General features: G+C 40.1%; 1 protein-coding gene across 2 annotated transcripts in view; it reads left to right on the forward strand.

Annotated features, from left to right (window-relative positions):
- slc66a2 (solute carrier family 66 member 2) overlaps nucleotides 1-12921 on the forward strand; it is a 35161-nt gene extending 22240 nt beyond the window's left edge. For both annotated transcript variants that reach the window (XM_080862591.1, XM_080862592.1), the window contains one exon: nucleotides 9748-12921. In XM_080862591.1, coding sequence (XP_080718717.1) covers nucleotides 9748-9958 — 211 coding nt within the window. In that variant the 3' untranslated portion in view covers nucleotides 9959-12921. The remainder of the gene's footprint in view (nucleotides 1-9747) is intronic.
- The last annotated feature ends 9728 nt before the right edge of the window (nucleotides 12922-22649 follow it).

Consider the following 22649-nt stretch of genomic DNA (forward strand, 5'->3'; position numbering starts at 1 on the left):
CAGATCCACTGAGCTCTCAACACAGACAGCATCGTCAGAAGAAAAGTTGATAAAATAAATTAAAAATTTTGTATTGTTCCGATACATATGCGTACCGAACCAAAAGCACTGTATCGAACGGTTCAATATTGATACGAGTATCGTTGCACCCCTAGTAAATAGCAGACCACGTGTGGTCTGCTATTTATAATAGTTGGAAGGATTGCTCTATAATAGTTGGAGCAATCCTTCAAGAACCAAGTTTACATGGAAGACGGTGCCAACTTCTAATAATAATGTCAGTTTATGTGTTTAAATTTAAAGAAATCTATTAAAGATATATGCAGACAAATATTTTTTTCTCCATGAAGCTCAAACTCCAACCATATCTGTTAACCCATTCAATTACATTATATTTATATAGCACAAAATCACAACAATGATCTCCTGCAGTTTATACTGGTATAGATGCTACAACAATACAATTCCAAGCATCATAAGAAACGAAATCTCATTTTGACCATTGAGATCATGGAGTGTATCATAGTTTCAGTAACAACGCTGGCAGTATTTAACATCAGTGATGTAGAGTAAACAAAAAGCACTGGTGCCCAGGATGTTGTTCTCACTAGAGAAAACTTCAAAAAGTGCATTTTGGTAAACTTCCAAGGTTATATAACTATGTGGGAAACCAGATTATAGGATATGAAAGGTCTCTGCTTTTAGACCAGGCCATATGGCCATATATGATTCTTACTCTGTTAAAAGAATCTATTTATTTGAAAGTTTTACTAACACCAGAAATCAGTATAACTAATTGCTTGTTTGTGTGGGACCAATGGTTATATTAAAGCTTTTTCCACTATTTAGCAGAATTCAATTATTAGTATAAAATATAAACCTGCTAATAAATTGAGATCATATAGATTAAGCTATATGAAGCAGGGGGAAATTGTCAGTGATACAGTCTCATTAGTTCTCAAATGATAAACACAGTGTAGTCCCTGTATCTCTGTTATCCATAGAGTTAGTTCAAATATAGCCAAAAGAACTCCAGCCCCCAGTCTGTGAGAACATGAAGCTTCCTGTTAGTTCTGCTTTTTCTTTTGTTACCCTACTGCACAGTCTGAAGCTAAATCTTCCTCAAAAGGAGGACATTGTCATTTCCAGTCCTGTTTATTGTTTGTCCTCTCCTTCCCCTGAGCACAACCTGTTGAGTCTGGCAGGCTGTTGCTAGGTTACTTACCTCAGCCAACAATCAAGGTGTGTGTGTGTGTGTGTGTGTGTGTGTGTGTGTGTGTGTGTGTGTGTGTGTGTGTGTGTGTGTGTGTGTGTGTGTGTGTGTGTGTGTGTGTGTGTGTGTGTGTGATATGAAGCGAAAATCTATAAAGGAAGGATGTTGTGTTTCAATTTACAATTTTCAAGGTTAGAACTCGGCTGCAGTGTTACTATCAGGTTTGTTCTTGTGTTCGGGGTATGTGTAGTTAAGAGGAAGTAAGAAATGCACACGTGTAAACAAGAGAGCTACTTTCTGTAAGTGCCTGGAACTAAAAAGGAAAAAAAAACATGTCCACATGGTAAAGGATAATGCTGACTTCCTCTCAATTAATGGCCCAGGCAGCAAGCTCCCACTCTGACTGTAGGTATATTTTAAGTTACACCACTTTCTAGTATTTATATATTCAGACTCACAGTAGTGCACGTCTCCACACTCCCCAGTAGGCAGTGGGTGGAGTTGAAGCGGGGTAGATATTGCTATGAATCATTTCAGATGTACTCAGCGTGTAGACATACACCATCGCTGCACCAGACAGGAGGTAGCAAAGCTGTTTTGTTATCGTTGTTGTTGTTGTTGTTGTTGTTGTTGTTTTTAATCATGAAGGGAACTCGGGAAGACATGGCTCATGTCCATGAAGACAGATCTGAAACCATGTTAGTTATCTGTTTATTTACCCTCAGGTGTTATATTAACCTCATCAATCATAATCGTATGTTTCCCAGTATACATAACTTTAAGTTAAATGTCATTCTTTTAATTCGAATGCTAAACCAAATTTGTCATTGGCAGCCTCCAGTAGTTATGATTTTTTTTTTTTATCATAAGGATAAAGTGAATGCTCCCCATCATCTTCGTCAGCCTCGTCTTTTATCAGCGAATGTTTATACTTCTTATTCCCTCCTGCAGCCAGCTGCTATTTGCTAAAACTGAAAATTTCACTCTGACTGGGTTTTTTTGTTTGTTTGTTTTGTTTGTTTGTTTTGGGGGGGGGGGGGCTTTTTAGGGGCTAACACAACATTAATCACAACAGGTCTGCGTAAAAGAAAGCAAGTTTTAATTTTTGAGATATAAGTGTTTTTTGGGGGGTGGGGTTGCATAAATTTATTCTAAACAAAACCTCATTTTAATAAATGACATTATGATTAATATTTAATTTTAATTCAGTTTTTTATTGTTAATTATGAAATCCTAATTAATCAAAAATTAATAAAATCATGAATTAAGACATGCATAAATTTAAAACAGTCTGAATCTGGAGCTAATTTTCTCCTATGTTATTCTTTTAGGCAGCACGGTGGTTAGCACTGCTGCTGCACAGCAAGAAGTCTTTCTGTGTGGAGTTTGCATGTTCTCCCCGTGTTTGCGTTGGTTTTCTCCGGGTACTCCGGCTTCCTGCCACAGTCCAAAGACATCCAGTTAGTGGGGATAGGTTAATTGGAAACTCTAAATTTCCCGTAGGTGTGAGTGCAAATGGTTGTCTGTCTGTATGTGTTAGCCCTGCAGCAGACTGGCGACCTCTCCAGGGTCCAGGACCCTGAAAAGGATAAGCGGAAGAGAATGGCTGGATGGTTATTCTTTTATTCATTGTACTCTAGAATTTATAACCATTTATTTTTTTTATTTATAATATAAAACACAGTGTTCAGTTCTTATTAGTGTTCTCGGAAAGTGGAGTATTTGCTTACATAATATACATAATTGGCTTTTTAATCCATTTTCTGACATTTAATTCTAGAAAGTGACAGAAGATATGTTAATACGAGTTTAAGTGCTGCTTAATAGATCATTTAGATGTTTTCTTGAATCATGTGGGTGCCACTGGTCTTGGAACCAAGTGAAACTATCTCAGCCAGTCTACAATAAATATTTGTGAAGGCAGATACTTTAAGGAGGACATTAGGCCGGATTAAAGGGGTGTTTGTGGCATGTGTATCCTGTGTTTTGAGGGGGGCTGTGGTAACAGTTTTCAAGCTGCTGCTATTATTAGATGGTACATACTGATGCTGACCAGCCCACCATTAAACAAATAAAACACAACAACACATACAGGCTCACACAAACACAAAACACAGAAATGGGACATCCAGACAGCCAACTGCAGCCTTATAAGGTTTGTGATTTTGAGCTGCATCCCAGTATGCTAGATAACGGTGCCAGAGCCATATTTAGCCTGCAGGCTGCTGTCTGCACACACTGCCACGTGCCTTGGGTAGATCTGAACTGACTGCTGATGCAGCCAGGCCATCACCTGTGGTCTGGTGCATGGCACCACTTGTGTGTAGCAGGGCTGTCAGGCAGAGCTTCGGATCACCGCAGCTGGAGGATCCTCAGATCATTCGTCCAACACGAAATCTCTCCATCTGATCCATCACTCGGGGTCCTGCTTTCTCTTTCTTGGATGATTAAATGATAATGGGATTGTTTCTTTTCAATCCTTCAGGGTTACAGCTCTTTTGAGAATGAACTGTTGATCTAAAGTCATATTTTTGTAAATAAATGTATGAATGAACAACCAGACAGCGAAGACCACAAAGAACAGCAAAATGATACAATCTTGAGCATCGTTATTTAAAGAAAATTAGTAAATTAGTAGTTAGTTGTGTAAAATGGTATGCGGGCCTTCATAAACCATCTTCTGATTGAATTTTGTCTTTAATGGCACTTAAATATCAGCAGATAGTCTAATCATAGCTTTTAATAATAATAATGGATTGCATTTATATAGCGCTTTTCAAGACCCTCAAAGCACTTTACAATTCTGCTATTCATTCACTCTCACATTCACACACTGGTGGAGGCAGCTACAGTTGTAGCCACAGCTGCCCTATGATAGAACTTGGCATATTTGCTCGACTCAGCATTTAAGTTGAATAGAAATAGTATTTTCTTAATGTTTGGATTAAAACTTGATGGAATGACCCCACTGTTTTTGTTTTGTCTTGTAAAAATGCAAAAGTTCTAAGTTCAGCTGAGAGAAGTACCGGGCTTTGACAGTATAACTTTGTAAGAGTGAGTCAATATAGAATCCAAATGAAAAATCTCATAGGCCTAGCTGTACATCTGTAAGCCACTTGGCAACCCGCCATCGGAAAAGCTCCTCCTGTAATGCTACAGCTCTGTTGTCACTGCTACTCTGTTCATCATAGTCAATTTGTTAATGGTTTTTTGCCTCCAGGTTTCCACAGTTTCATATCCTTGCCTTATGCTTTTTACAAATTTGTGCCAGACAGTGAATTGAAATTACATTGTGTGAGTGAAGCACAAAAAAGAAATGTGCTAAAAAACCAACTAAAAATAGATGGACAACAGATCCTCTGTTTTAACATAAACCTTATAACTTTATACTAGTTTACTGTATACATCATATTGTGGAACTGAAATATGCTTTTCTGATTAGCTGTTGATGTCAGCACGCTGTGCTCTGGGCTGAAATGGCAGAAGTGGAGAACTACTGTGGCGCTGAACCAGACAGTTTCTACCCTGGCCTCTGCATGTGCTGGGTTTGTGCTTTGTCCCAAGAAATGGCAAATAGCACAGCTGAGGTTGAAGCGTGTGCCTGATTTATTTATAGGCTTTTTAAACAAAGATGAATGAATTGGCACAGAACTGCTAGCATTGTAAAACTGCGTTTTAGAAAAACACACTTTCATTGACAAGGAAAGATAAATCAAGTTTTGTCCATTGGAAGGCAGTGGAAGTTTGTCTTAAATGTGACTCTCAGTATAAACAAATAAAACAGTAAAAAAAATTCTGAGAAAAGTCAGAATTATGACTTTAATCTCAGAATAATGACTTTTTCCTCAGAATTATTTTTTCTCAGAATTCTGAGAAAAAATAAGCTATAGAAAAACTTGATGCTTTTCTACAGCTTATAACTACTCTGTTTACAGTCTTTGCTGGTTTTATTGGTGCACCATGTTGAAAATGGATACAAATAAACAGACAGTTTGTACTTAGCCAGTGTTACCATACCATGCATCTGCAACCCAGTGTAGAAACTGTGTGGTCAGTGCAGCTTATACTTCTCCACTGCTGCCATTTGAGCCCAGAGCTCAGTTGGCACTCTCCACCCCTCATTTGTCTCAGAGAAGGTGACAGATAAGTAGCCAGACACCCTCTCCCCACAGCCCTGCCTTTGCCACATCTTATTAGAGAACCACCAAAGGAACTGGTCAAACAAGAATCCTCCCTCTCTTATCTTTACATCCAGATTCAGCACCATAACTAAGACAGCAGCCACTGAGGGAGGTGTGGGTGGTGGGGTTTTTTGGGGGATGTTTGGAGGGGGTTGTTTTCACAGTGCTAACAAGCTCCTCGTGGAGAAAGAGTGGTGTGAGGACAGCAGGTATAGGGAATACAAATACAAACGGGTATAGAGAGTTGATGGGAGGCTGAATGGATGAGGAGAGAGACATGCTTAAAAAAATGGAGAAAACGATGCCAGTGCAAACATTTTGAAAAGATTCAGGGAAGGAGCTGGAGAAATGTTAGAAAGGAGTGTAAGAAAAATGACAAAATCTGCAACAAAAAAACCCAACAAAAAAAATCGTCTTAAAAATACATAAGTCTAAGGTGAGGTTGGCGATAAAAATAATGCAAGAAGGGATTTGGCTCCAAAGCTTTGCCCCAGTGTGGCTAAAGTGCACACAGTTGGGGTGACAAGCCACTCCTCCACCCCATTCCCTTTTACATTTGTTAAGCGGCTTATAGAAAGGCAGGAAATCTGCTAACACAACGATTCATTGTTTCTTCTTTATCTTCATATCACCATGATTCACCTGCTGCAGTAATCAAAGCATCACACTGCGACATGTTTAATCAGGATGCTCTATCAGAGGATCCGCGGGGCACTGGGAACTGCAACTAAATGTACTTTACTTTCTTAGTGGAACATTCATATCAGACGGTGAAATATGCCCTGAACATCAGCCACAGGTCAAATGTTTCTGGGTTTTTTCATAACGTTCACAATAAGCACACTGCACTTTATTGCTGTTGTGTAACCTAATGGAGACCGTATTTTATAAAATCAGCATCGTGTTGAATTCAGTAAGACTAATGCGGTGAAAGTGTTTTGTTGAGATCACAGACGACTAAGACAGAGTTGTTTTCCCTGGACTGTGGAAAGGTGTAACCAGTTTAGTGTACAACACATCAAAGCTACTTCAAGGTTTGACATCTTGTACATACCTTTTTTGTAATGAGTTATCTATTCTGCCCATTTTCACCCAGAGAAATGCCCTCACTGGATATTTTGTCTTTTTCAGACCACTCTCTGTAAACCTTTGAAATGGTTAAATATATGAATCCCATACAGGACAACAAAGACATAGATTTAGTGTCTGCTTTCCAGAATATCAATAAGAAGTTTTTCAGAATTATAGCTATTATTTGATTAACAAAAATAAAAGCTGGTCAACACTTAAGTTTAATGGTTCTCAGTTCTAGAATATGTGAACGCTGATTCTAGGGGAACGATGTCACAGAATTTTTTTAACATTGATGGAAACACGCTGTGTCCTGGCATTACACACTGAAGGCCAGTTTGGCTCTGTCTGATTCAGCTCAGTAGGTGACATTGATTGAATGCTCATTGGTAATCACATTCATTGCCTAGCAGTGTCAGGGAAGAAGAAAACCTGATTAGCTTTTACAAGTTGATAAAAGTAAAGGCAAGCAGCCTAATGAGTCACAGTCAGGAACTGAGTTCCAGCCATCAATCCATCCTGATGCTTAACTGGGTCTGGATCGCAGGGAAGCAGTCTAAGCGGGAGCATCCTTAGTCCCTCTGCCTAACCGGTCCTCCAAGAGGGACACAAGCTGCCCAAGAAAGAAGGAAAAAGAGCGTTATCTGTCCAGCATGTGCTCTGTGTGTCCCGGAGCCACTTCTGGTAGAGAGCGATCCAGGACAGTCACCTAGAGGCTTTCTAGTCTGATGTCCAAACATTATTTTGGTCACTACCCAGATGAGGGCAGAAATGTGAAAAGCAAAAAGGTAGTGCACTACAGATCAAATACAAGGCTAATACCACAAAATACCACAAAAGGAAATGCTTTCTTCTACTTTTTCACAGTTTTTAAATCTCAGATAAATATATCTCCAGACCCGGGCAATAAAACTCATATCCAGCAGTATCTCACAGAGTCAGATACCACTGGATATATACCAGCCCTTCAAATTCAGGGTAGCAGTTGCCTCAGTGGCAGAAAAAAAGATATCTGCAAAGCTCATTCAAATAGTGCTGACCAACCAAGCTAACACGCTTGAGTGAAAGGATTTCAGATATCGCAGCATGTGTTCACATTGTTGTAGGCTGGTAGCTTTAGGAGGCTCATCTGACAAGACCTCCTTCTGTACGTCTATGAGTGGATTGTGGGCACACTGCTGGTTCAGTCCTTTCTTTGTCTGCATTGCCTGTGTGTATTTCTGCCTCAAACAAATAATTTAAAAAAATGCAACAAGCAAACTAAAAACAGATTCGAGTGTACCTGAGCTCTGCAGAAGGCGATGGATTTGTTGATGCTGTCATAAAAGAGAGCGGGAAACACCCATAACCACCAAGCCAAACTTTTCAGAGAGCTTTACAAGCAATTTTGAACTGATGTCCTCGCATTACTTGATACGCAGCTGTACATTGTGTTTTTCTATCTTGGGAGAGGATAACATGTATGAGAAAGTGTGTTTTCAGACCCCAGGCCTTTGTTCTTTTTTCGCTGACTCTTGTTTGGCTTCCCTTTCCATCTCATTAGTTGAGTTCACAGTGCTTTCCAGTGCCAGTGAGAGGATGATGATTATGCTTAGAGGAACTTTGGCTCTTCCAAGTCATGTGGGCGCTCATCTCCAGTCACTTGTAGAGCGATAACTGCATAATTCATGTCTGGATTGTCTCACGTGCACTCTGTGAACAGCTCGGTATGAACCGGAAGCAGAATTTTATAGTTAGAAATGTGCCACAGGATGCAAAGTTAATAAGAAGCATGCAACCTGAAGAGATTCATTACTTCAATTTACCCTGGTACTTATTGTGTCATATTTCCTATTTCTTTGCTGCCTGCATCTCTCAGACCTCGTGTCCTGCTGTCATTAACATGTGGTTTTGGTGACCAAATGGAGTAAAAAAAAAATCAGTCCAAATAGAAATGAAGCCAGGATGCATTAAAGGTCTGGTCAAAATGCTAATGTGGAAGTTGATGTGCGGACAGGCCCTAAGTGTTCAATATGAGAACAAATTATTCCATCAGTAATTTGGTTTCCTCTGTAACAGCAGTCTACAACTCATTAATACTAAACAGTTTCATTTTGCACATATTCTTCAGGATTCTATTTTTATTTCCTAATGACATTTTTTGCCATTGTTGTTTTTGCAACAACCATGTTGATGCAATAACAGTATTATGGAAAAAAAGTCTCTCATTTCTTTATTCTTTCTTTGGATGATGGGAAATGGGTGCAGCTATTTACTGAAATATGTGCAACGATATATGGAAATACCGCATAGAAGGCAAAAAGAGTTTATACAATTCTAATGAGCCTAAACGTCAATATTTGGTATGACCTTCTTCATTCCTCAACACAGACTGAACTGTTTTATTAATTTACGTAGTCTTCTGGAATAGTTCTCCAGGCTTTTTGAAATACATTGAAAGTTTTCCTTCGGATGTAGATTATTCCAATCTCTGTCAAGATGATCCCACACTGCTATTGGGGTCCAGGCTCTGGGGGATGAGAGTCCATGACCGATAGTGTTTAATTTTGAGTTATTATATCCGGGTATGTTTTTACTGCACTGGCAGTATGTTTGGGATCATTGTCATGCTTAAAAACCAAAGCCTTTGCTAATCAGATACTTTCCAGATGATATTAATTGGTGGATCAAACTCTGGTAGTACTTTTATGCATTTCAATTCCATCAATTCTGATAAGATTGTCAACACTATTGGCAGAAAAACAGCCCAAACCATGACAGAGCCTCTACCGTGCTCTACAGATGTCTTTAGGCACTGTTATACCTCCCTCCTGATATCCTCTGTACATACCTGCTCCCACCGATTTTCAGTGCAGTTCTTGTGTAGTTTGGCATACCTCAGCATTTTCTGTTTCCCTTTCTTAAGAGAATAGTCACTAACAGCATTTCTGATGCAGCACCCCTAGACACCTAGCCTGTTACTAATCGCTTTGCTTTTATTGAGAATTACCGCAACACGACTTTTAAAGTCTATTAATCATGTTTTAAATAGGAAGTAATGTATTAACCAACTTATACTAAAAAGAAAAACTGGACAAAGGCTGGTGAAGGCACGACAAAGCTCTACAACACTGTTGTCATGTTGTCAGAAGTGCTTGTTAGAAAAATAACATTGAAAATAATTTAAAGAAAATTAACTCCAGTAAATCTGGTAACAAAAGAATGATACAGAATGGTAGAGCTACAGTAATGGGCTACAATATTAACATTGTTTTCTCTTCTTCTCTTCTTGTTTCCATCAAGCATCAAGATGGTTCTGATGTGGACCAGTGGTGACACCTTTAAAACGGGGTACTTCCTCCTCACCCAGGCTCCGGTGCAGTTCTGGATTTGCGGCCTGCTGCAGGTCTTCGTGGACATCACCATCCTCTTCCAGGTTTACTACTACAGCCACTACCCGCAGAAACCAGTGTCACACACAGTTTCTCACACCACCAGTGCCAAAGCCCTCTGAGAACATCGGCATAATCTCTGAGGACACTACAAAGCAGCAGCGAGGAAGGCCTTATCGAGGCACTGTGGAAATGTATAAACACACACGCACCAAAGCATCTTGAGATGATGTAGGCTGCTGCTCCCCCTCACCTCCTAGTATAAATGAAGACTCCAACGCACTCATAAATAAGGCAAAGATACACAGACACCAGGTGGTGGCAATGTCTCCAGTGATACCCGAAGGACACTTGTTACACACAACGTCAGCCTGTTTTATTTATTGTCCTCTTGACTTATCAAAGCGGCCCAATGCATGCTAATAGGAATGCAAACGTCTCTGAGAATACACCTTGAGTCATCCTGTGCATGTGGAGAATATTATGCACACACAGCACATGAACATCCAGCGTATGCAAACTGCAGATGCACGCACTGAAATCAGTGCTCAAGGAAAAGTGGACCAGCTTGTGTCGTCCTCAAGATGAATGTTGCTTGGAACTTCTGCCTTAAAGCACCCACATTTTCAACATGGATTGCTGCATTGCCAGTAATGTGTTACAAATCAATCAAAACAAAAAAAAAGAAATGTTAATATACAGCATTGCTGAATGTACATTTGTTGTTGTTTTTTCCCAACACAGTGGAGGAATGCCAGTCAGTCTCCTGCTTGTTGGGCGACATATGCTGTCATACTCAATCTTGCACGACAAAAATACAGAAAAGCAAAGTCACCAAATGAAGAAAACTCCTCACGTTTGGTCATGAATGTGAGTGGCCTTGAGACTAGCAAAAAGTTGAGCGACTTAGCCTTTGTAAGCAAATGCCAAGACTTTTATACTAAAGCCCTTGACGACATTTTATATATATATTTCCATCATTTCCAAAACGTCCTAAATAAATGCTCAAAGATGTGTTAACATCATTAAACTTATCCTGCGAGCCTACAACTGCACTTCATAAAGGTAAAGGAATAATTTAAGCTGCCAGCATGATGCAGCCAATTTTCTATGTGTGGGACTAGCAGCTGAATCATAGCTCGAGGCGCTAGTTTAGCTTCGCGTTCAGTCTGAACTCATCTTTATGATGACGACCGCATTTAAAGTCGCATCATGGGCTTAATTTAGTGATGTTTGCGGCTTCTGTTTCATTTTGAACATCATCCTACATTCATGCTATAACTGCAGGATAACAAGAAGCTGTTTTTCTGTCCTGAATTGGATCATGTTTTATTCTAAGGCCTCGTGACAGCTTTGCATTCACCACAATAGACTAGATTTTCTGTTTCTGTTGTGTTGCAAGCAAGTCTCGCCAACTGACGGCCAGAAGCTGAGCGCTCTAAAGCTTTTTCAAATTATATTATTTTTACATTTGCTTGCAGCTTGATGCCAATATTTCACTGAGACTTGTGTGACAAAAAACAAACAAGAGCACTCAGAAAGCGCAGCTCCCTCCGAAGAGCAAGGGCTAAAATGTTTTTATTACAATATGCTGACGTCAGCCTGTTACGGCATTGTTGTGAGGTGTTATAGTGAAAGAAATATGTGCGTTATACAGCTTTCTCCATGTCTTTTTATGTGATAAAGTATGATATGGTTTCAAGAAACTGGAATCTGGAGCGGGCACATCCTGTTACAGCACCACGTTCAAATTCATCAAGCTCTTTAGACCGATCCATTCTTTTACAAACATGTGTAAAAGCACACGGCGTGGATAGGTGTTTGATTTTATACACCTGTGGTAATGGCACTGAACACACTCGAATTCAAACGTTACTTTTGTCCATATCGTCTATCTTGCTGTGGCATTGAGATCCATCGATCTGCGCTAGACTGTGATTGTATAAAAAAGACAAACTTTGTTGAGTTTGATGATGACCACTATCAGGAGGCTGCTGCTAGAAATGCTCTGCTGCTGCTTGGTTCCTTCCTGAAATCAGAATCATGGATGCCCTAAAGTGGCTCGTGATGCTGTGCCACTCCTAATTGTACAATCATAATCCATAACATATCTAAAAACTGAGCTACATCAATCCCACATAGCAAAATTGGTATGGCCCAGATCTGGCCCACACAATGGGCTTACACATGGCCCACATACCGCAGAGAATGACGGCCCTTTGGTTTGCCAGAGGTGGCACACATGGGCCAGCACAAGGCCAGTTGCAGACACACTGGTGGTCCTGTGCCAAAGGGCCGTCATTCTTTGCGCTATGTTGGCCATGTGTAAGTTGTGTGCAGCCACAGGCCAGTTGCAGACACACTGTCAAGCCATGTAATAACAACATGTGCTGGAACATGGTAGCATGAAAAGAAATATGACAAAACTCTGTTCATACAGTGAATGGACTAATTCTGATATAGAGCTTTTCTACTTTCCCGGATTACTCATAGTGCTCTATACAACATGACGCATTCACTCTGCCATGACACCAGTTAGTCAGAAGTGCCAGCTTGATGCCGGATCCAGGGAAGACCTGTTTTCTATGAGCCTGGGCCACATACACCAAACCACAATCGGGCCAGATGTGGCATGCCATCACATAAATAGTGCCATCTACACCAGGCCTGGCCCATATCTGAATGACATACCACTTACTATGCCAGAAGTCAGCCAGCAGTGCCGGCTTGACACCAGATCTGGCCCAGAGCAGTGCCGGCTTGACACCAGATCTGACCCAGACCTGTCTGCTATGTGGGATGATTTTAAGCCATTCTGAAATAAACCAACAATGACATAGAGCTTCATAGAGCCCCATTCATTCTAAATTATTTCACAAGTAGTCCCTATGAAACCAGAGCTCCCATGAATGGGAGTTCTCAGTGTTATTAGAATTTTTTCTTTTTTAAATGTTCGGGATTGACCAGTAAGTGTAAGTGCACAAACATCATTTCGCTCCTTACAGCAATAATAACGTTAAATACATTTTATGAAAAGGTTTTTATGCAGGACCAAGTCGATATGTTCTGTGAGCGATGTTGTTCACAAAGCCCAAGCTGTAATAAACTGGAATTATGCCTTAAAGAGATGAACTTCACAGACTCACAGTTCAGAATTTGCTCAGCTAAGATCGTACCTCTTCCTCATATTGGCTGCAGAAAGCACTGACTGGCCAGTTTATCATTTATGACAAATCCAATAACATCCTTTAATATCCCCCCTGCTCATGACCCCACATCATTGTGAGGTCCTCTGTGAGGGCAGGTTCTACTCATCGTTTTGTCATATGAAATTCATTTCCTGTTAAACGCAGAGGCAGCCATATGATTTTTTTTTTCTTTGTGTTACTGTTGTTGTTTTGTCATTTCTCTCTGAGGAGGAATGCCAGACCATAAGGTGCACGACTGTCAGCCCTTCAGTGACCTGTGTACCACAGCAGACCTGTCCTCGTCTTCAAAAAGAACAAAACTGCAACAAAAATAAATCTTTGTGTTCTGCCGAGAAACGACTATTCTCTGCTTCTTCTTTTTATAAACACGTTGGGTGAGAATCGGGTACTGAGGGATCGGTGGGGGTATTTTTTTATGTTTACATCTTTTTAGCTTACGTATTTATTTTGTCCTTTTTTATATTAACTCTTCAGGTGCCAGTGTAAGATTGCCTGTTCTCTGTCCCGACAGTGCTGAGCCCGAGTGTGTTGTGTGAGTTAATGTGAGATACCTGACAGGGTCCTGTTGTGCGAAACAAGATTAAACTGACCTCGGAGTTCCACTTCTGTGACTGTTTCACTGCACGTGATGATTTATCTTTGTTTGCTCCGTGTTTTGTATCTTTTTGCTCATTTGTCATGTGAACGTGTTTTCATGTTTTTGTTTGTTACTATACCAAAAATATCATTCTGTAAGTATGTTTATTATGTGTTTTTGTTTTTTTTACCCTAGTACAGCGATTTATGTCTCTATTTTTTTTATCCATTTTCCTTTTAAACTGGCCACACACCTGTAGTTCCTGAGGCTGTTTAAACCCACCCAGTATTGTCAAGCATTTAATGTGGCGTTGTCCCCCAATAAAAAGGACTCAGACAAACTCTTGCGCCATGTCTTTACTTATTGTTTTTTTTTTTCCCTTTTGATGGAGATGTTTTTGGGACTTGTGACGACATCCGTCGTTGCTCTGATCAACAGTGTCGCTCTGGCAGGCATCAGTTGTCAAAGGAGGTGTAAGCCCACCAGCCGTGGTCCTTCTTTGGGCTTTGGGCACATGCCATCTGAAGCAATAATAAAAACATAAATCGTAATGTGCTTGGCTTTCCACACGGAGCTCTCTGCAGGCACAGAGAGGAGGCACAACAAAGATAAGAGTCACCAAACAAAAAAGGATCAAAAAGATGGATTTGAAAAAATGTTTTCTAATCCAGATTCACATTCAAAATGTGTTCCTATTTATGCCTTTCACTGCACCACATATGTCTCTCATAGATTAGGCCTGATTCATGCACACACACATATGTACTGTATATATAAACTGAAATGACACATGGACCATAACTGACAGAAATGTGTTTGAAACTTATCTAATTTAAACTCAAAGGTCAGGACCTCATACACACAGGCCTGGAAATAAAATTCTTTGTTTTCAGTGCCTCTGGAATTTGAGTGAATGTGAGAGAAAGAGGCTTCCCTTTGTGATAAATACTGAAAACATACGAGGCACTCACTTTTGAAACTCCTCTAGGGCCTTGTGTTGTGAACGTTGTCGCATCAAACCTCTTCACAAGTGCACCGCTGCGTCAAACCGCCACAGACAGGTGGCTTCTTACCAGGGTACTCCTCTAAGATTCAGTTTATCTGCATGGAATGAATATATTTTAAATAAAGTGACTGCGCTGCTTCACAGAGAGCCACTCAAGAGCTTTTTGAATGTGAGTGGTGGTGTTCACAAGCAGCATGGCTATTGTTCAGTGCTGGAGATAACAATTGGCCCAGGTATTAGAATGCCTATAGAGCAGTAATAGGATATAAAGTGGGCCAATTATGGTTTCCTATACTGTTACAGTGGTAGATACTCATTTCAAACAAAATGACAAATAATGAGGTTAGCCTACTGACAAGTTGTCCATATTAGCTGCAATCTCAACTGTCAGACTGCTTTAAAGGCACTGTTTCCAACCTTTTCTGTTCTATTAGACTATTAGCTATAGATTATAGTTTTTATAGATCTAAAATATGGATTGGACATCACTGTGACATCACCCATTAGTTTTGAAGCTTCTACTTTAGTGTTTTGACCACAGTCATGTCAAATTTTTTTGGACTGATGAAAGGTGGAATGCTAATTTATCAGTTAATGTTAGCTAGCTTGTTAGCAAGCTGTATTCTTGAACGGTATCAGTGCAGCACACAGAAAGCACCAGGCTAATAAAACATGAGAATTTTACTCACCAAAACTGAAGCCCAAATTTCTGGGATGGTCAGTTAACAAGACAATCGGTGATGTAGTAGCTCGTCCGCAATCGCTCTCAATTCACAGGTTATTACAACCAACTGGTTAAACTACAGGAATGTTTATGAGACATAAACCCCTGATTGACCTCTAATTTCCTACTTCTAATTTCAGACAAACCTGAGGATATTATGTTAAGCTTTATAGTTTATGTCTTGCATATAAACACAACCATATCCATAATCACATACTGTGTATGCTACCATTGTATATAGTGTATTATCTTACTTATATTATATATGTATGTATTTTATTTTTATTTTTTTGTATTTTCCTTCTGATATCTGTACCTGAGCTGAGGTAACGCAAAAATTTCCCTGTCGTGGGATCAATAAAGTCTCATCTTATCTTATCTTATTACCTTGGCCTCCAGTAACACTGTGAGAAATATTGGAACCATTTTTAATGTGCATATCAAACTATGTAGGACTGCTTTCTTCAATTTACACAATATCTCTAAAAGTAGACACATCCTGTTTCAGAATGATCCCATAAAACTAGTGCATTTATAACGTCTTGCTGGACTACTGTAATTTATTATTATCAGGCTGTCCCAAAATTTCCTAAAAAGCCTTCAGCTGATCCAGAATCTTACAGTGAGTACAGACAGGGACAAGAAAGAGTATATTTTGCACATATTGGCTCCTCTTTGCTGGCCACCTGTTAAATCCAGAAACAACTTTAAAATCATTGTCCTAAATTAAAAAATCTTAAAGAGCTCATAGTACTGTATCACCCCAATAGAGGACTTTGCACCTCACACCACAGGCTTACTTGTGGTTCCTAGAGTATTTAAAAGTAAAATGGGAGGCAGAGCCTTCAGCCCTCACAAGAGGCCCCTCCAGCGCTGGGTGGGGGGGCCTTTTGTAAATTTTTGCCCCTGCCCCAACAGATTCTAGAATCACCAACTGGCTGCACTGTAAGACGAATAAATCCATTGAAAATGATGAACATGACCTCGCCATTGACCGTGAGCACACTATGAGTGACGACCCATTGGGTGATTATTGTGTGCAACTTTGATTAGAGCGATCCTTGAGACGTGTTGACTTTTGACCAGGATATTTCCTTCAACGCACATATTAAACAAATATGCAAGATTGCTTTCTTCCATTTGCGCAACATCTCTAAAGTTAGAAATATCCTGTCTCAGAGTGACGCTGAAAAACTAGTTCATGCATTTATTACTTCCAGGCTGGACTACTGTAATTCATTATTATCAGGATGTCCAAAAAACTCACTGAAAAGCCTTCAGCTAATCCAAAATGCTGCAGCAAGAGTCCAGACAGGGACTAGAAAGAGAGAGCATATTTCTCCTGTTTTGGCTTCCCTTCATTGGCTTCCTGTTAAAATGAATTCAAAATCCTGCTCCTCACATACAAGGTCTTAAATAATCAGGCCCCATCTTATCTTAATGACCTTGTAGTACCATATCACCCTATTAGAGCACTTCGCTCTCGCTCTGCAGGCCTACTTGTTGTTCCTAGAGTATTTAAAAGTAGAATGGGAGGGAGAGCCTTCAGTTTTCAGGCCCCTCTTCTGTGGAACCAGCTTCCAGTTTGGATTCGGGAGACAGACACTATCTCTACTTTTAAGATTAGGCTTAAAACTTTCCTTTTTGCTAAAGCATATAGTTAGGGCTGGACCAGGTGACCCTGAATCCTCCCTTAGTTATGCTGCATTAGACGTAGGCTGCCGGGGGATTCCCATGATGCATTGAGTTTTTCCTTTCCAGTCACCTTTCTCACTCACTGTGTATTAACAGACCTCTCTGCATTGAATCATATCTGTTATTAACCTCTGTCTCTCTTCCACAGCATGTCTTTATCCTGTCTTCCTTCTCTCACCCCAACCGGTCGCAGCAGATGGCCCCGCCCCTCCCTGAGCCTGGTTCTACTGGAGGTTTCTTCCTGTTAAAAGGGAGTTTTTCCTTCCCACTGTTGCCAAAGTGTTTGCTCATAGGGGTCATATGATTGTTGGGTTTTTCTCTGTATCTATGAAGCGCCTTGAGGCGACTTTTGTTGTGATTTGGCGCTATATAAATAAAATTGAATTGAATTGAATTGAATTGAATTGAATTGATTTGATCACGTCCCTACCTCCAGTATCCAGGTCAATGAGTTATGAAAAAATTCTGGGCTAATTGCAATATATACAATATCAACCGTGTTTAGAAGCAGCGGCGCCCACCAGCCAGGTGAGTGGCAGCCAATCAGAAGGAAGACAGACAGGAGCTGCTTGTTACTGCACTATGGCCTCACACAGTGGTCAGCGAGGTCCCATTGTGAAGCGTCAAGCTGAGTGTTTTCTGTTGCTTTCGTGGTGTTTTCAAAGCAGAGATGACATGCGAGGGGTGGATCTGAGTGAGAAACCAAGGGAGACTGCACATTCACAGGCTAATGACTTGTAAATCACACGGTAAACAGAGCAGAACAGAAGTTTATCTGCACATTTAATCCTGCCAAAATCTTAATAAAAGGAAAACAATTATAACAGTATGTAATTTTTCTACACGATATAGAAATGCTGCTGTAGTACATGAAATAAATCTGGACTCTGGGTTCAATTTGCAAGGAATAAACGTGTACAGAAAAAGTCCTGGTAGCTCGTTGTCCACACCTGTGATCATAAAACTGAAAGTTTCTAATTACACTATAGAAAATCTAGTTAAAAGTCAAAACTTTATATCTTCCTTCACATTTTTCAAAGCATTCAGGTGGGCCAGATTGGAGTCTTTCTCAGACTGAATCTGGCCCACGGGCCTTACATTTGACACCCCTGTCACAGAGCACCACGTTGGTTTTCCCAAAGACATCTAACCCTCTTTTTTGCCACAAGACTTATCCTCATACCTGGTTTGAGAGATGGAATCCAGCTGGACTGGAGCTAAAATTCCAAACAGAGTGCCTAAATCAACAATAGATGAAAACTGAATGAATTTATTATCAGTGACAGACCTGAAATGAAAACAAGAAGTCAAACCACAATCAAACCAGTCCTGATTCACGTACCTCGTGAGTATATCACATACAGCTCTGCAAGTTTGAGGAAGCACTTGTGTAATAAATTGTTTAAGCCTTTCACACGGGACTGTGTTCATTATCATTTTTATCACATTTTTGTCAGAGACTTCCTCAGGCTATGGATTTATGACTCAAAGCACAAACCCTTTTAAACTCAAACACACCATCTGCTCCTCATCAAAACTCTATTTCCATTGAAATATTATGTAGTAGTTTTAAGAGTGTTCCCTCTGTAGTATTTTCACACTTTTTAATGACATTTTTTAATCCAGTGACTGCAATCCAGGGCAAGCACGTCCTTGCAACCTGTACGGCCTTTTGCAAATACCTGAACCTAATTTGCACTTTCAAGCACGCTTGGACGCCTCCGGCTTGACAACAGTTTGGGAAAATGGTTTGCTGTTGTATCGCTTCAAAGTACCAGCCACTCGAGTGGGAGAAAATGAAGAAAATGAAGCATTGTTTGTGGAATTACATGAAATCATGTGAGGGTGTAGAAATTATTTACAATAGCTGTTACTGCTTTTTGAATGAAGCTTTCCCGGGATCTGTTGTTTAACTGCCTGAAGGTGGATGTTTAATACTTGTCAGAGTTAGTCAGCCTCTTTGAAGAGAAGAAAACTAGAATTTCTTTTGGGGAGTGCTTGCTCTCTAACAAACTTCATGTACTTATAAATACAGGTATCACTGGTGATACATTTTGTCACTTCTTCTCTTGAAAAAACACCAATCTTTGGTTCATAATCAGAGGCCTGTATTATCAGCCTCACATAATTTCAGGTTCAACTCTGGGTGGTCAGTTGTGAGAAAGGTGGCTAAAAACTTAATAGCTATAACCTCTTACTGGGATCCACTGCCATGGCAACTTCTGCTTCACACCTTGCATGCATCGGTTAACAGATTAATGTCGCCTACTAACCAATCATTTTTGTGGGAAAGAAGCATCGCCATTTGTAAAAGACGTCGTCTTCAAGTCTCACATAGAAAAGCACAGATCGGCACATAGTACAGTTGCACAAATAAAAATATTTTTACTTTATTATGTTTGTGTGATGTTCATTGGTGGATTAATTTATAATATTTAATACATTTAAAGAAATTAAATTGAGTTGTTGTCAAACAGCTAACAGATCATCTGCAGAGGAATGGTTTATTTGAAGAGTTTCAGTCAGGTTTCAGAGCTCATCACAGCACAGAAACAGCTTTATTGAAGGTTACAAATGATCTTCTTATGGCCTCTGACAGTGGACTCATCTCTGTGCTTGCCCTGCTAGACCTTAGTGCAGCATTCGATACTGTCGACCATAATATCCTATTAGAGCGATTAGAACATGCTGTAGGTATTACAGGTACTGCACTGCAGTGGTTTGTATCATATCTATCTAACAGACTCCAATTTGTGCATGTAAATGGAGAGTCCTCTTCACACACTGAGGTTAATTATGGAGTTCCACAGGGTTCAGTGCTAGGACCAATTCTGTTTACATTATACATGCTTCCCTTAGGCAGTATCATTAGAAGACATAGCATACATTTTCACTGCTATGCTGATGACACCCAGCTCTATCTGTCCATGAAGCCAGATAACACACACCAATTAGTTAAACTGCAGGAATGTCTTAAAGACATAAAGACCTGGATGGCCACTAACTTTCTGCTTCTTAATTCAGATAAAACTGAGGTTATTGTACTCGGCCCTGAAAAGCTTAGAAATATGGTATCTAACCAGATTCTTATCCTGGATGGCATTACCTTGGCCTCCAGTAACACTGTGAGGAACCTTGGAGTCATTTTTGACCAGGACATGTCCTTCAACGCACATATTAAACAAATATGTAAGACTGCTTTCTTCCATTTGCGCAACATCTCTAAAATTAGAAATATCCTGTCTCAGAGTGACGCTGAAAAACTAGTTCATGCATTTATTACTTCCAGGCTGGACTACTGTAATTCATTATTATCAGGATGTCCAAAAAACTCACTGAAAAGCCTTCAGCTAATCCAAAATGCTGCAGCAAGAGTCCAGACAGGGACTAGAAAGAGAGAGCATATTTCTCCTGTTTTGGCTTCCCTTCATTGGCTTCCTGTTAAATCCAGAATTGAATTCAAAATCCTGCTCCTCACATACAAGGTCTTAAATAATCAGGCCCCATCTTATCTTAATGACCTTGTAGTACCATATCACCCTATTAGAGCACTTCGCTCTCACTCTGCAGGCCTACTTGTTGTTCCTAGAGTATTTAAAAGTAGAATGGGAGGGAGAGCCTTCAGTTTTCAGGCCCCTCTTCTGTGGAACCAGCTTCCAGTTTGGATTCGGGAGACAGACACTATCTCTACTTTTAAGATTAGGCTTAAAACTTTCCTTTTTGCTAAAGCATATAGTTAGGGCTGGACCAGGTGACCCTGAATCCTCCCTTAGTTATGCTGCAATAGACGTAGGCTGCTGGGGGATTCCCATGATGCATTGAGTTTTTCCTTTCCAGTCACCTTTCTTACTCACTATGTATTAATAGACCTCTCTGCATTGAATCATATCTGCTATTAACCTCTGTCTCTCTTCCACAGCATGTCTTTATCCTGTCTTCCTTCTCTCACCCCAACCGGTCGCAGCAGATGGCCCCGCCCCTCCCTGAGCCTGGTTCTGCCGGAGGTTTCTTCCTGTTAAAAGGGAGTTTTTCCTTCCCATTGTTGCCAAAGTGCTTGCTCATAGGGGTCATATGATTGTTGGGTTTTTCTCTGTATCTATGAAGCGCCTTGAGGCGACTTTTGTTGTGATTTGGCGCTATATAAATAAAATTGAATTGAATTGAATTGAATTGAGTTAGGCTCAAAATAGCAATATTAATTCATTTGAATTCAACTATATTTCTATAGCACGAAATCACACCAACAGTTGTGAGGCGCTTTATGTTGTAAGGTAAAGACCCTACAATAATACAGAGAAACCCCAAATCAGACCACCCCCTATGAGCAAACACTTGGTGACAGTGGGGAGGAAAAACTCCCTTTTAAAAGGAAGAAACCTCCGTCAGATCCAGGCTCAGGGAGGGGCAGGCATCTGCTACAACAGATTGGAGGGGGGGAGGGGGGGGGTGATAATGGTAGCATCTGAAAGGATACAACCTTCATCTAGGGAGCAAATTAATTTAGAATTGAAAATGTAAGCTTTAATGAAATATGCAGTTATAATTAACTTCCTAGGACCTGGCGTCCACATATGTGGACATCACATTTTGGGTTATTTAGACCAAGTGATATCCACTTACGAGGATGTTATACTGCTACTGTTCTATCGAAATTTTAAACGAATATCCTCACATGTGGCTCTCAATCAGGTAAAAAAAAAAAATCTGGTAATTCTTTATTTTTATATTCATCGGGTCCCAATATGCCCAAATATCAAGAGAAATTAAAAATGCATGCTGTGGAAGAGTTCAGGTCTTAGGAGGTTAATCTGAGATCTTGCTGTGCTGTAATGATGAGTTCGTGATACTGGTAAGCCCATTGACTGACCCAGTCGCCCCTTTTCCAGCCAGCTTTTCTCCCTATGTGTGTTTCTCCCGCTGTGAGTTATGTTCACACATTTTTATATTTATATTTCAGTTCTCTTCCTACTACACACACACACACACACACACACACACACGCACACACACATTGCTTCTTTGAAAGCCACTTTGCTGCCAGTAGACCTGTCCATGTTTGTCACAGGTCAACAAGACCTTCTTCACGTGAATGCTTTTGTGGATAGATTGGGAGACCCTGGGTGGACATCTTCATGTGTCAGTGTTAGAGTAAGTTAATTGAAAAACTATCCTTCATATGGACAAAAAATTGTGTCCAAAAGTTGTTTGTTTTTGTTTCTTTCTTTCTTTTTTACTATAACGGCAGCTATTATAATCTGAGCTAAACATTAGTATCTTTAATAAACAAATACACAGGGAACTATACTCAGCTAGCAACAACCAAAAAAACCTTTGAAGGATAATAAAAAGTCTCGAGTTTTTTTTCCAGATCTTTCAGATATATGATTAGAATGTATATTTGTCTAGATTCCAACTTTCAGCTGGTTCCCTTTTGTGTTCAGCTGTTGACCACCACAACACTAGCTCAGGATTATTATTTTTTTCTTGCTGTGCACACTAACATAGCAGGCTTAACCCAGCCCTGTATTCAGCTGTACCTAATCCCAGTGTTGGTGTTGTACCAGAATCATCATAGTCAATGTCGGTCCAGTTTAGAAGTGAC

The sequence above is a fragment of the Rhamphochromis sp. 'chilingali' genome (genome assembly GCF_963969265.1).
Source record: "Rhamphochromis sp. 'chilingali' genome assembly, chromosome: 17".
In the NCBI taxonomy this organism is placed as follows: Eukaryota; Metazoa; Chordata; class Actinopteri; order Cichliformes; family Cichlidae; genus Rhamphochromis; species Rhamphochromis sp. 'chilingali'.